Source organism: Kryptolebias marmoratus, linkage group LG19, assembly GCF_001649575.2.
Source record: "Kryptolebias marmoratus isolate JLee-2015 linkage group LG19, ASM164957v2, whole genome shotgun sequence".
Classification (NCBI taxonomy): domain Eukaryota; kingdom Metazoa; phylum Chordata; class Actinopteri; order Cyprinodontiformes; family Rivulidae; genus Kryptolebias; species Kryptolebias marmoratus.
In genome coordinates, this window is record NC_051448.1 from 6,405,168 (window position 1) to 6,419,678 (window position 14,511).

Genomic DNA, 14,511 nt, shown 5'->3' on the forward strand with positions numbered 1-14,511 from the left:
AGTAAAACCGATTCAAATAAATCTCTAAGTTAAAACCACAATTATATTTCAGTAAATCAGGCTCATGTAAGTTCTCTTTTCTTGACAAATTGTTTTAATAAACATAATAAATGATTAAACATTTTACTGCACTGTCAGGTATTTTGTTCATGTTTGTGTGAGTTTAATTCATTTGTTTATTTCTTGTATTAATCAGCATTTTATGTGTTTTTTACAGTCTAAAGTACTTTCCAGTATATTTCCTCCTCCTGGTCATATAATTTCTGTTTTAATAGAATGTGCTGTTTTATTGCTTCTTTTTGAATAGTTAGTTTCTCTTTGAGGGAAACCGCAGCAACCCGTGATGCAACACTGGGGCAATAAGAATAGAAAGATAGTGTGGCAAACATTAGCATTCATTAAGAGGTGCATTTCCTGTCAAACAATAAGCAGTCAGTTATTCACAATCCTATTAACCTTTTAACTTTGTTTTTGGCTTCACTGCGCTCCTCGAGCACAAGCTAATTTGCGGATGGTGATGGCAAAGCACAGCAGCATATCCAGGGTTGTTTAGGTCATCTTGCTTAACAAACCCCTAAACTTAGGCCCAGCCCTGACCTGAACTTAATTTCATAGTATTCTCAGGCCAAAACACAACCTCATTTTAATACATTTCCTACCAAATCCTAAACCTTAATCTAAATACTTTTCTAAACTTTCCCATTCACCCCAGCCCTAAAACTTCACATCTAAAGTTCAGCTCATAGACATATTATACCAATAGATCAAATGTCCCTGCTTTCTCTCGTTGTTGGGAATTGAAGCCAGCAGGATCCGTTTTACGGAAGCTGCCATGTTGTATTTTTAGAACCAGCTTCTGTGCATTAGCAATGTGAGGCTTTAAGTCCCTCCTACTTCCCTGTACACACTCATGGTGCTACCCAAGCTTTCTGTTAAGCATTAAATAACTACTTTTAGCTAAACAGGTTACAAAATTTTTAAACCTGAAAACAATTATGGCTCCAGCTTCAACTTCCGGATTCTGGTCCGTGGTTTACCGATATCTTTGGTCCAGCCCTAAAGCCCCCTATCATCTCCCTATCTATATCTCTCTATAACAAGAAAATATACAATTCTTTCAGTCCTTGTTTCAAAAACATTATTTTTATTAGTTCAATGATTTTATCCTGCATTTGGGGACAAACTGGAAATTTCCAGTCATGATTACAGTCACATGTCATCATCATCTGGTTACTCTAACTTCATGTTTGTGTTCATGTTTCAGTATTGCTGGTCTGAAATTCAAGAATGACTGAATAATAATGACTGAAGTGATGATGAGATGCCACATCAGGTTTGTTTGGTTCATTCTGCCGGCTTGGAATCAAAAGTCTCAAGTGATGGTATAGGAAATGTAAATTTTAATCTCTGGTTTCTGAGACTGGAAGCACAAATGCGCTTATCCAGCACTTACAGTATGTACTTTAAAAAATGTATTTGTGTATAAGTAAATTCAACAAAGAATAGTAGCCTAAACAAATTGAAAACAGAAAACTTTATTTTTTCAGACACTGAATCAGCCTCTTTTATTTGGCATTAACAAGAAGTCAGCATTACTTTTAGTCAACAAGAAAAATATGAACAAATGTCACAATTCAAAATTTATTATTTCTGAAAAACTTTATCCTTGTTCAGCAGTACTAAAGGGGATTTCTTTTTTTTGTTGTTGTTGTCCACTGAGAATAAATACCCTCTAGTTGTGTGATGGAATCAGTAAACGATTTCCATATAGATTACAGTACACAGTGAGTTAGCAGTTGAATGATTGTGTAGAGACAAAAGTCATTACAACGTGAGGAAAAAAAAAATCACTTACAAGTGTGAAACTGGGAGAGCAACCGGTGGAGAAAGTGAGCAGACACATCCTGCAAGTCAGCAAATGTAACGGTGGTCAAGAGTCTGCAATAACTTAAAATACTACTTCCATCTGATGGGTTCTCATTTGAGTTAGCAGAGACTAAGTGCTTGAGGAAGTCATGGATCCACAGTAAATCACACACAGACAGAGAAAGTGCTTTTACTGAGTTATCACATATGGAGAGAACACAATTACATTCCTGATGCGCAGCCCCGTTGATTTATGGATGAGTCCCTCGCACCGAGGGTCCCAGAAAGGTGATCTGCTGCCGAGGCAGCCACAGGTAATTTATTCTATTCCCAAGTTTGCCATTTACTTTTTTCCCCCCCGCTTCACCCACTTGTGCTGACAGGATTTATGCAAACAGCAGTTACGCCACGCTGTCAGCTTAACAATTAGTTGGGATCTGGACCACAGCAAAGATTTGCTTAGAGGCAGAGACATAAAAGTTTCTGATCAGTAGACGATCATTTTTAGTTCAGGATTTTATTCATTAAAAGTACAACTTGCTTCTTCGAGTGAAGTTATTATATTTTTTAATTTTTTTGCTGAGACCAGTGTTCAAATGGACTTAAACAGATTTATTAAAATCCTAGTATTCCTTCAAGAAATGCATATCACCCCCTGCCTTTCATGCCAAAGTTTTAAACCATTTTAGCTGTTTTGGATAAACATGGAGAATAACATTATCTCATGCAAAATCTTCCAAGATCTGTTAGCAGCTAGAGTATGTATTGTGAATGACAAGTGTCAGATACTACCACACCAAATTTTAGCTCTATATCTGTAAAATTCTTTGAGGTATAGTTATTTTTGTGTTGGCTAAGGTCAGTTGACTGTGGTAGCTATCTTGACTTGAATTGAGGTCAAAACTTTATCAGGTGTAGATGTACACTCAACGAATACTTTCTGAAACTTTCAATAAAATGTATTCACTAGTTTATGAGAAATTTTGCCAACTGTACAGAGAAATGAACACAGATCATTATTGCTCTCCCTTTGGTGGTGGGTGATGAATAATGTGACTTCAGCTGCAGAAGAGAGCCAGTTGGACCACCAGCTGGAATCACAAAAAACAAATTCTTCAACATTTTATCACCTCACAATGATCCATCTTGGAATTTAAAAAACAACAAAACAAACCAAAACACTGGTTTCTTTTTAATTTTCAGATATCTAGCACACCTATAGTATCAGATCATTTAGCAGTGCACAAGGTGTGTAATTAGATTTTTTAATCTCCTTGTTCATCTTGAATGGTGTCAAATTTAGATTAACTGCTGTCCTTTAACGAGGCAGATTAACAAGGTTGCTCTACAGAGAGAGACCTTGATATGACAGCGAACACTACGAGGAGATAAGAGTCTGAAGGAGAGTTTATTTAGGAAGAGTTCTACTTTCCTGTCACTGACAGATGATGGACTGTAAATGATATGATGCAACATGTATGTTTAGGTGCAGGAACAAGCAGATAAAATCCAGTGTCTTGGAGCATTTTATGGAATAATCTAACTATAATTCATTATTATCACCAGCTGCCAAAAGCAAAAGGGGATAATGTTTTTGCCCATTACTGTGTCTTTGTTGATCTGTCGTGTTAGCAAAATATCTCATGAATCACAGCTCAAGTTTTTATAAATCTCTAATAATAGTAATCACTGGATGTACATCAACAACTAATGACCAATTCAAGATGGCTGCCACAACTAAACAACCACAACAAACAAAATTGGCTATAACTTAGTTTTATAAATATTGAGCAATTAGTGTGGTAGTAGCCGAGACTGAACCCCATCAAATACTGAACAAGTTGCCCAACATGGGTTTTTAAAACTCTTAACTATTGGGCTCAACTCTGTCTGTCAGCAAAATATCTTGTGAACCACTCAATAGATTTCACTGAAACTCTCAAAGCAATAACTGGATTTCTCTCTACAACTGATTATTATTTGCAGTCAACCCAATTCAAGATGGCCACCACGGTGAACTGATCTTAAAAAAACACAAAAGAATATTATATCTCGGCCATTTTTACAGATGTTTAGCTAAGATTTGGTGTGATAGTAGCTGGAACTAATTCACAACACATGCTCCAGGTGGTGCACACTCGGCAACAACTTTGTTTGAAGCATTACCATTAATTGTTGGCGTCAGCCCTGTTTGTTTCTTTGTACAAGATATCATGAACCACTGAATGGACTATAATGAAATTAATAAAGAAATCATTGGCTATACATCTACAATTGGATCGGTTTTAGAGTCAATCTAATTCAAGAAGGCCACCACAGCTAATCAACTTTGCAAACACAAAAATAGCTGTAACTTAGTCAAAATATCAATAGTGAGCTAAAGGTTGACATGGTAGTAGCTGAGAGTCATCCTCAACACATACTTATGAGCTCTCTCAATATTGATGAGATTAACGTCATTCCTTCGTAGGATGCTAGGCCTTTAATTACAAAGGGAAACTGATTAGGTCAAGACCAACAGCTCTAATTTAAACAGGCAGAGCTTTATAGATGAGAGGTAGATGTTTACCACAACTAAATGGAGACACTTATTTCCCATCAACTATATGGTGATGTGTTATTTGCCTGAGTTGCATCATCCAGCTCTGTATAGTTCCAGCAGGACTTGACTTAAAATATGCACTCTAAAATGCACAGAATTAACTTCTCCACTGTAGTGCTCCACAGTGAAATAGATACAGTTTTCACTTTGGCCTCCTGTCAGCACCAAATCCCTTTAGAAACATGTTGTGGAGGTAAGCACAATAAAGATCAAAGTTCAGTCGATGCTGAAAAACTGGGCTGTGTGTAGCTCAAGCTGTCCATCGGAAATAATTGCACTGCTCTGTACAGACTTTGGCTCGTGGTGTTAAAGCTTTCTCAAAGGTTTGTTTAAAAGTTGATTTACTGTGTGATCATATGTGTTTATTTCTCTCTCTTGCTTTATATATATATATATATATATATATATATATATATGTGTGTGTGTGTGTAATTTTTCCAGAATACTGAGGGAAAACTTGGTGAAACTATATAATTAGTAATGAAAAGATTCATGTCCAAAGCAATAAAAATCCAATCTGAGACATAATAAACCTAAGTTATTTCTAAATATCAGGTTTTTACAATTGTTGACTTTTAAACAATAGCAATAAAAGAGTAAAGTGGATTAATTTAGTCCATATTCAGTCCAATTTTACCCTAGACTACAATGATTTACAATGTGCTTTGGGTAGTTGTCAGTATAAGATCAGCCTAAAACAACTTACATTCCCATTTTTTGTAAACTTGCCCTTCGAAATATTGCAATATAACTCAATGTACTCTGTTCTGTCTGATTCACAGCCAGAAAAAATAAGAACAGTTTTAAAACAAACAAACAAATAAAAAAACAACAACTTTAGTTTTCTTTTTCATATCCACAGCTAATAAAAGGGACTAATAAAGGTATTTAAACACTGCTGCTAGTCACTGGACTGGACTGAACCATCTCCAAGCTGAGGGAGGTGGTGTGTGGAATGTAGCAATTTAATATTTAGATTTTTCAGTTTGTTCCGAAGAAAGTAAAATTAGAATCAAATTAACCTTTCGTCTTATTGCTGAGAGTGATAACATGTTTCTAATTGAAAAAATCAAGGAGCAAAAACACAAGTTTGCACCCCCAGTTTGGATAATGGGGGAGCAGCTGCTCCACCTGCTCCATTAAGCAGGAACCTATGAATCTGATCAGAATTAAACTATATTTCCCTAAGCTGAAGTTGTTAAAGGATCCAAAATATTAATTGTTCAGAACATTTCCACAGAACCTCACTGCAAACCATCTGAACTGTTGCTTCAGTTCAAATACTCACTTTTTTGTCTCGTCACTTTGATTTAGCTCCAGTAGTTCAAATAATAGCATCTCAGTGTCTATTTTAAGACCGATAGGAAAGCAGCTTATCAACTGTCAGAAATGATGCTAATATAAATAAAAAGAAAATGCCACCCCGTTGGTGATTTGTGTTTCTCAGCTGACAGTTATTGGTGTTTGAGCTGAGCCATGTTGCTGAGATCAGCAGTTAGTTTGTTATTTTTTTTCATTCTGATGACAGTGAAGTGACTTTCCTGATGTGGCTGCTGTCTCTCTCCTTGAACAACAGTCAGGTCTGTTATTACAATCCCCAGTGGAAATACGAAGGCATCTCATTCCCAGGAAAGAAGTTATATATTTGATACTGAGTCCGTAAAGAGAAGATTACTTTTAGCAGAATAACAAAGCAAGTGGGAAGGTGATAATGAGAACTGGGACAAAAAGGCAGAAACCGAGAAAAGGTTCATACATTTTTATGTTTTTTTTTTTTTTTTTTTTACATGAGTTTGTTGCTAACCTTTAAAATAGAAAAGCAATGCCGCATGGTGCTGAGGAAAAAAAGTGGATAATTTTCATACAAAACAAAACAGTGTCAGCTCAGTGATTGTATGGCTGATAGATAATGGCCTTTTCACAAAAAGATTTAACAGACCTAGCATTCCTTGAAAAAAAGCATATCATGCACTGCCTTTTATGCCCGAGTTTTAAACTAAGATCATCTTATGTTGAGAAATGACAGTTGTAGCTATTTTACTCAGCCATCGAAAATAAAACAGTGTGTATTCTTGCAAGATGTTACACTTACAGTATTTGTAATGAATGACTGTTACTACCACATCACATTTTAGCGCAATATATGTGTGTTGGCTAATGTTGATCATCTGTGGCAGCCATCGACTCCAAAACTGAATCTGTTGTTGATGTACATTCAATGTTTATTTTCTGAAAGTTTCATTAAAAGTCAACATTTTACTAAAAGACCATCAGGGTTGACTCTAACAGCTAATGCTAAAGTTTTAAGCAAATATCTTGTGCAATCTGCTTGGAGTTTGTGTTGGGGATGACTCAGAGCTAAACCACATTAAGGTTTAGCACAATATCTGTTTAATTGACTGACTTATCATGTTTGTGTTTTCTAAGGTCAGTTGGCCATGCTGGTCAGTTGTAGAGATATTCAGGGGTTTCCTGAAAGTTTCATTATAATCTGACCAGCGGTTTATTAGATATTTTGCAAACAGACAGTAGTAACTCCTAAGAGTTAATGGCAAAATTTTAAACAAAGATCTTGCACAATCTGTTAGAACTCAGAATATGTGTCAGGGCTCAGTTTTAGCTACTACCACACCAAATATTATGTCAATATCTGTAAAATTGACTGAGTTTAAGTCAATTTTGTGTTTTAAAAATGTTAGACAGCTGTGACAGCCATCCTAAACATCAAACATTAATCAGTTGTAGATTTACATCCAACCAATATACTCTGCAAGTTTCATTAAATTTTGTTCAGTGATTCATGAGATATACTGGTAACAGACAGACAGGCACACACACGGGCAAAAACACTATTGTTTGCCTTTTGGCAGTCAGCCATAATGAATAATAATAATAATAATAATAATAATAATAATAATAATAATAATAATAATAATAATAATAATAATAAAACACTTTTTATGAAGTAATCAAGTTTGGGGAAAAAAACACATCAGTGTTATACTTTTTAAATATTTTTTATTAAAACATCATTGGCCTCCAACATGTAAAGAATGTACATACTGCAGCAATAATAATAATAATAATAATAATAATAATAATAATAATAAACTGAAAAACATCAATAACGATTTTGTTTTTTTACTTTGTTTAAATGTTATTTGCCAATTTTCCTTTGAGCTCTGCACTTCGAGGCTTGAAATACTTTAGGAGGAATGTACAGTACAGAAAACAAAACTCATCTTTAAACCATCGTTCTGTCTTGTTTATGATGTCTACATCTTGTTTTGATTCATTTGAAGATTATAACACCTATCAACCACTTGCTTCTGTTCCAAAACAGCTGTAAATAACTGAAACCTCCAGTGCCTTCGGGCAGACATACTCAGCAGATTCGCATCCCTACACATAGACACATACACACACACCCTGAAACACTCGCTGGGATAAATGCTGTGGATGGTATAGTGCTGTGTGCTGCTGCTTTCATAAGGGGTCGTGATTGTAAAACTCCACATTGACCACAGCAGCAGCTTTCGCCTTGCTCCCCTCTCAGCAGAACAAAACATAAAAGCCACCAACCTTGCTCTCGTACAACATAGAGAGTGCATCATGACTGACTTTTTCTTGCCCTCTGCTCCTCCTCCTCCATCACTGCTCCATGCTGAGTGGTATGTCCTTTGCTGCTGGAATTTAAAAGAAAATGCCACGGATGCACTGTAAAAAATGTGACATTTAAGAAAAAAAAAATACAAGCAACTCACTGAGGGGGAACCAGCTGTCCAGGTTTACACAACAAAACGCCACAGGGCTACACAGTTTGGAGATAGTTTCTTAATAAAGTTTGAACTTTGTAAAACATGTGAAACAATTAAAAACACAATAGCACATTTAAAAAAAAACTTTGTTTTGACTTGAAGTCTGCACGCTGCACTTTAAGTCAAGTTTTCAGTATTTTCTGACAGGCAGCTGATGCTAAAAATCTCTTTTGTGGTTTCACAGCAGTTTGTGTGAGCTTGACAAGGAGCAAAGTACCATCCTGTCTTGCAGCTGATATCTTTATTCCCTACTCTCCTCTGATGGAGCTCTCAGTCCGTCTCTAATGGTCCTAAGTCCCGAGCTGGCAGTCATGTGTCTATAACATCCTGAGCTGGTGAAGGTTCATGTGGTAAACTGGTGGCATTGGGCAGCGTCTGCGTGTGGCTCACAGAGTTCTGCTGTAGCTCCAGCGCCATTGCGTTCTGTGGATGGGGGAACTCCTTCACCTGTTTGCGGTACTCCAAGAAGGTGGACGCCTTCGTGGCAATGGCTACCACGTTTTTGCCGACAAAAATGGTGGAAACGCGGCTATCCTGGAACAACACCATGTTTACACCGCGTATAAGGATGGTGACCACGTTTATGGTGACCAGGCTAAGAACTGGGTATAGCATCATCTTCTGAGGTGACATGTGCTCCCCCTGCATGCTGATTTCACTGAGTGATACGCAGGGCAGGATAAGTAGCAGGATGTAGCAGTAGAAGAACATCAGGCCTTCGGCCCAGATAGGCAGGCCTGTCCGCTGGGGCTCCCATAGGTTGGCTTGGATATCCAGCAGGTCCAGCAGGTCCAGAGCCACCCAAAACAGACGGCTTCTCATGTCCTCCTTCTTCCGGAAAGTTCTAACATATTCCATACTATCCAGAGCCACAAGTACCAAATATAAACCTGGTACGCACACAGACAACAGTAACGTCAAAGCTTTTCGTGCCACAGTCTCCAGACTCTTCCTGTCAGCCTTGCAATTCTGGAAGACAAAGTAGAGTTTGATCTCCAGGACAAAGATGTACAGAAACCACAGGATCATGGCGTATCCTCGTCGAGCAGTGCGCACCTCGGCACCGACCCACACCGCCACGTACCGTAAGACGATTAGGAAGCAAACGTCCCCCACCAGTACTATAATACACACACCGATTTTCCTGGGACCCTGGTTCTGCTCCACCAGGTAGGCGTCCATGAAGGCCATGCTGGTCATAATGACGATGGTGGTCAGGCACACGTGACGTTTGTCTGGGGGCGGCAACACCATGGTGAGGGCACCTGTTGGCTCTCCCTCTCAAGATACAGCTTTCAAAAGATAAAAATAAAATAAATCAGAAGGGTATGTTCCAATCCTTTAAAGTTGGAGGAGGATTTAAGGTGCTGTGACAGATTTCATGTGCATCTTTCCAACTGAAGCAGGTCTCATATTAAAAATACACTCAGTTACCGTCTCAGTAGTCCACAGAGGGCAGTTACTGCAGTACAGAAGGAGAGTGTTGTGTGGAGAAAAGCTGGCTGCTTATTTCTCTCAGGCTACGTGAAAACACAAGCATCATCTCGTCAGTCAGCGCACTTCCATTGATCCAGCTCTGCCTCTTAGCAGCAGCTACATTGTGGGCTCTACACCCAACACACCATGACTGATTGTAATCCACACACAGTCGAACTGGGGATGCTCTGAGAGGAACTTTGCTCTAATTGACTCGCAATGGGATGGTGGAACACAGTGCTACAGTGTAGTAATGTTTATGGGGGTGTTTATTTTTGGATGAGACAAAGTAGAAAGAAGCGGATGTAAGTGTGCTGCAGCTCTGTGTGTACAAGAAATCCCTCTCCAGATACTCCTGCAGATGATAGTGCAGTGTGTGTGGCTCCTTGCAGTCCTGCGGTGTGTGTGGAGGGAAACGGAGAAGAGAAGGGAGAGGAGTCTGCAGTGGCCAGCGGCCCCCAGCCGCCATAAATCAAGGAGACAGCAGGTCAACGGCCCGTGAGGCCTTGCGTCTGATGCCGGCTTCCCCGGGGGGAGGCTCTAGCTCTGGGCTGAAGATCCATCCTTCCCCTCTTCCACTTGCCACGTGTCTTCTCCACAGCCTAGAGGAGAGAGAAATAAATAGGGGGGGAGGGGGAGGAGAGCGGGGTGTGGTGGGAGAAAAGGAGGGAGGATTGAAGAGGAGGAGGAGGAGGAGAAGGAGGAGGAGGAGAAAGAAACCTGTCAGCACTACTGGGCCATATAACACAGTTTCATTGCCAACGGCCCATATATGAGGAGCAAAGTAATGTGTCAGCTCGGCTCAAATGTGGCCTGTTTCACTATTGATGGTACAGAACATATTGCAGACGTAACACTGCTTCAGGACGTCATTACCTTTCTATTGTCTGTGATGTGTCATGTGACATCTGAATGCATGGCTTAATGTGCTCCCCCGCCAGAGTTAATATATTCAGTGTAATGCACTGCAGTTTAATTTTGGCTCTTAAATTAATAGAGGACTTATTACAAAAATCTGTAGAAACCAATTTTGAAGTCTCATACAGCAGTGAACTACTCTGCACTTGCGTTTTTTTTTTCTTGTAATACTTGGCAGTAAAATGAGATAAACGAGAGCCAAGTGTTCATTTCCTGCACATATTTTCAGTTGGTCTTGGGCCGTTTCCAGATTGAATATAAAAATCCATGATTGCAGTATGTACAAAATAGGTTTTCTACCAAAGGATTACAAGGCACTGTTATAAGGAGTGATTTTTACGGTGCACCAGCAGCACAGAAAACTCATTTCCATGTTTGAATTCTTCAGATGAGTACTGAGAAAGACAGTTTCACCTTTTGTAAAAGTTCCACTTACACTCTACACTTTCTCTTTTGTTTTTTTTTACTCAATGATGTTTCAAGGTGTTCCTCTTTTGACCTCCTGAGTACTCCAGCTGATGTGTTTCTTGAAGCATGTGGATTTGAAGAGACTAGTAGGGGGTGGGGGGCAGCTACAAAAAAAAAAAGCGGACAGATGCCAAGTGCTTAACTGCCCGCCAGGATCCCACCTCTTGGGTATTGTTCTCATCCATGAATAAAAGCAGCATGTGTAAGAATTACCTGGAACTAAGAAAGAGCTGCGTAAAGAAATGTTAACCGAGCAGAAATATCTCCCTATGTTCAAGTTTTAGCAGAAACCAGAATCTTTCTGCTGCTCTTCTCTGTTCTGTCTGCTCCCACTGTCACTGAATCCTTCAGGCTGAACAGTTACAAATCACATTAGTGTTTCTGTCAGCCTACGTTCCCCTTCAAATCAAAATATGACTGTAGCTCTCAGACAACTCTGGCAGAGTCAGAGTCCTGCAAAGTCTGGCTAAGGCAAGTTACTTTGAAAACTTCACTAAAACACAAACCTAAAAATATTCTCCCATTCAACAAAAAAAAGAGCAATTAGGTTCACTTAGTCAATGCACTGATGTAGAAAAAACTGGCTTCATATGTAATATTCAAACCAATTGGTTTCTTTTGGCCTTTAGTATTTCTTAACATACTGTAACCCTGAATAATGAAGTTCTAACAAGTTAAGTGTCTGCATCCATGGGGAGAACTTTATAAGAGCATATTATGCACAGCTAATAGCATTGACAATGACCTTAAAGCAATACTTTAGAAAAGGAAGGTTCTGAGGAAACAAATGTCCCTCCTCTTATAGATAACTCTTTGAACATCCTCATTTTGGAGGAATACAGTTTAAGCTAATGGCTAATCCAAGCCAAGACCAAAGCAGAGTGACTTAAAACAACTCAAGTCTCAAAACATTTACAGTGGTTCATGAAGATATTTTATAAATCTTTAAACCATTTTTGAGTTCACATTACATGGTTATGGTGATTTTTCTGGAACTGTCCCAGACCGTGCCAGAGGTGATACAGCCTGCTGTCGCTATTTGCACTTGCAAGTAACCATAAAAATCCCATGTGATTAACTGTGTAATGTAAAACTGAAGGTTTATAAAAAAGCTTTCACATGGACCACAATAAAATATTTGAAACTGGAGCTGTTTTAAAGGGACAGTCTAGTCATTTTGAAGTAATGTTCTGTCAAATGGTTATCAATAGTTAGTAACTTATCAACCATGTCATAGAACATGAGATATGAAGAAAAGGGCAAAAGTTTTTGTCCAGGCTAGGGTAACAGGATCATGCACCAAATGTGCATGATCAGCATGTCTAGTACAAAAATTTACTAAACTCTTTGGGGGACTGTCACGTTCAGCAGCCTTAGCAGCATTGGTATATGTGCTCAGCACACATATATTTGTGTTGTAACACAAATGTGGAGGTTGAGAAAAATGCAACAAACTAAACAAACAATGTCACACAAAAGTGTAGAAGTTTAATACTAGCCCACGTACTGTTCTTTTACACTGGTATGTCATATTTGAGAGAGTTGTTTTATAAACCTGAAAAATGACCAACACTGAGCCCTCATTTAGCTAGTCATTAGCCTAGCCTGGCTGAAGACTTTTGCCCTTTTCTCCATATTTTGTGCTGTATGATTGATGTCACAGTTGATAAAGTACTAACTATTAATGGCTATTTTACAGAGCATTCCTTCAAAAATGACTAGACAGCAGCAGTTCAGTTTGGCTCAGCTCAGACTAGCCCTTAACTTTTCAGTCTGGTTACAATTAATTTTTATTTTTCCATACTGAGGTTGTTCAATGCGCTATATACAACAGGTAGAATATTAATTGTTCACAACCTTTCCACAGATTACACACACACACTCACGTACACACACACTACCATTTGACGTAGACCTTGTTAATCCAGGCGACGTCCAGGCCAGCATGGCATCATTTTTAGGTGTCTCCATCATTATGCCACAAGCTTTCTTGGTGGCTTGTAAATTTGGTTTGCTCTTAAAAAAATCTTGAAGTTTTTTATTTTTTGGCATGCTGCAGATCCACAAATTAAAGATCTTATCCTAATACTGTTAAAGAGCTTAAGTCAGTTTCTGTACAAATTAAAATAACCATTGTTGCAAAGTAATGACATTTTATTATCAGTGCCAATTACACAATTATGTCTGCTGTACACCTACATATTTCAGTAGAATGTTACAATATTACTCAAGCTTAAGGGCCATCTCAATAAAATACAGTATGCTCTGAAATTTGACATCCAGTATTTTTATTCCTAAAATGTCTGCCAAAATCACCTCTTTAGCCTTCCTCTATTGAGGCTGAGATCGGCTGTGACTGCAGTAAATAAAACCTTGACAAACTCCTACTTTTCCGCTTCAGCCACAGCTGCACAAATACAACCTTAAGGCAGATTTAACTTCTAAAGACCTCGGGCTATTCCTGTTTGCATTTTGACATTTTCAGCCTGAAACGATTCCTAAAGTTGTCAAGATATACCATCTATGCATCAGACTAGGTTGAATATGTTTAGTCTTTGAATAAAACCCTATAAACTCCTCTCAGTGAAAATGTTGATTTATTCCCCACTGAATTTAATCTCTTCATGCCTTAAATTGTTTAGATTTACTGTAACTCAACATTTTTGCTTGTTTTAATATTGTGAGCATCTCTAACACCGAGCTTAAAGGAGAAATAAACAACAAACAAAAAGATATTGCAATCTTTTCACTTGACTTTACAGGCACACAGCCAATAATGGGTTACTAAACGCTAACCTTTGATGAACTCTGTTTTGCTTACCATCCCTGAAAATTTAGCTCCACACAACAAGTCTACAAGATTGAATTGATTTCTCTGGTTTGTACAAACCCCTGACAACTTGAGTTTGTAATTTAGAGAGTGTCACTGATGGACTGCAAGTCCCAGGTGGAAATGCTCACAATTTCACAAACTTATTAGAGAGGTTAAGAAGTGGAATTTACCAAGGAAGGTATTTAAATTGACTCCTAACATTAGGTTTGTCTGATGAAACTGCTGCCTGCTGATTGAACTGAGCAGTCAATATTCTGGACATGTTGGAATACAGCAGGAAAAACAGAAAATGAGTCCATTTTATTCTGTGAGTCACTTATCTAAAAAAATCTTAAAAGGCTTTTCTGATTAAAATAAATTCACCGTGGTAGTTCAAGGTGCTAATACATACAGGTGCTGGTCATAAAATTAGAATATCATGAAAAAGTAGATTGATTTCAGTAATTCCATTTAAAAAGTGAAACTTGTATATTATATTCATACATTACATACAAACTCATATATTTCAAATGTTTATTTCGTTTAATTTT

At 38.2% G+C, this 14,511-nt stretch overlaps 1 protein-coding gene across 1 annotated transcript in view; it reads right to left on the minus strand.

The window, feature by feature from the left end:
• Positions 1-7,511: 7,511 nt before the first annotated feature.
• tmem121ab (transmembrane protein 121Ab) overlaps positions 7,512-14,511 on the minus strand; it is a 62,976-nt gene continuing 55,976 nt past the window's right edge. Inside the window, exon 2 of the mRNA XM_017411803.3 lies at positions 7,512-10,364. Coding sequence (XP_017267292.1) covers positions 8,596-9,540 — 945 coding nt within the window. The 5' untranslated portion in view covers positions 9,541-10,364 and the 3' untranslated portion in view covers positions 7,512-8,595. The remainder of the gene's footprint in view (positions 10,365-14,511) is intronic.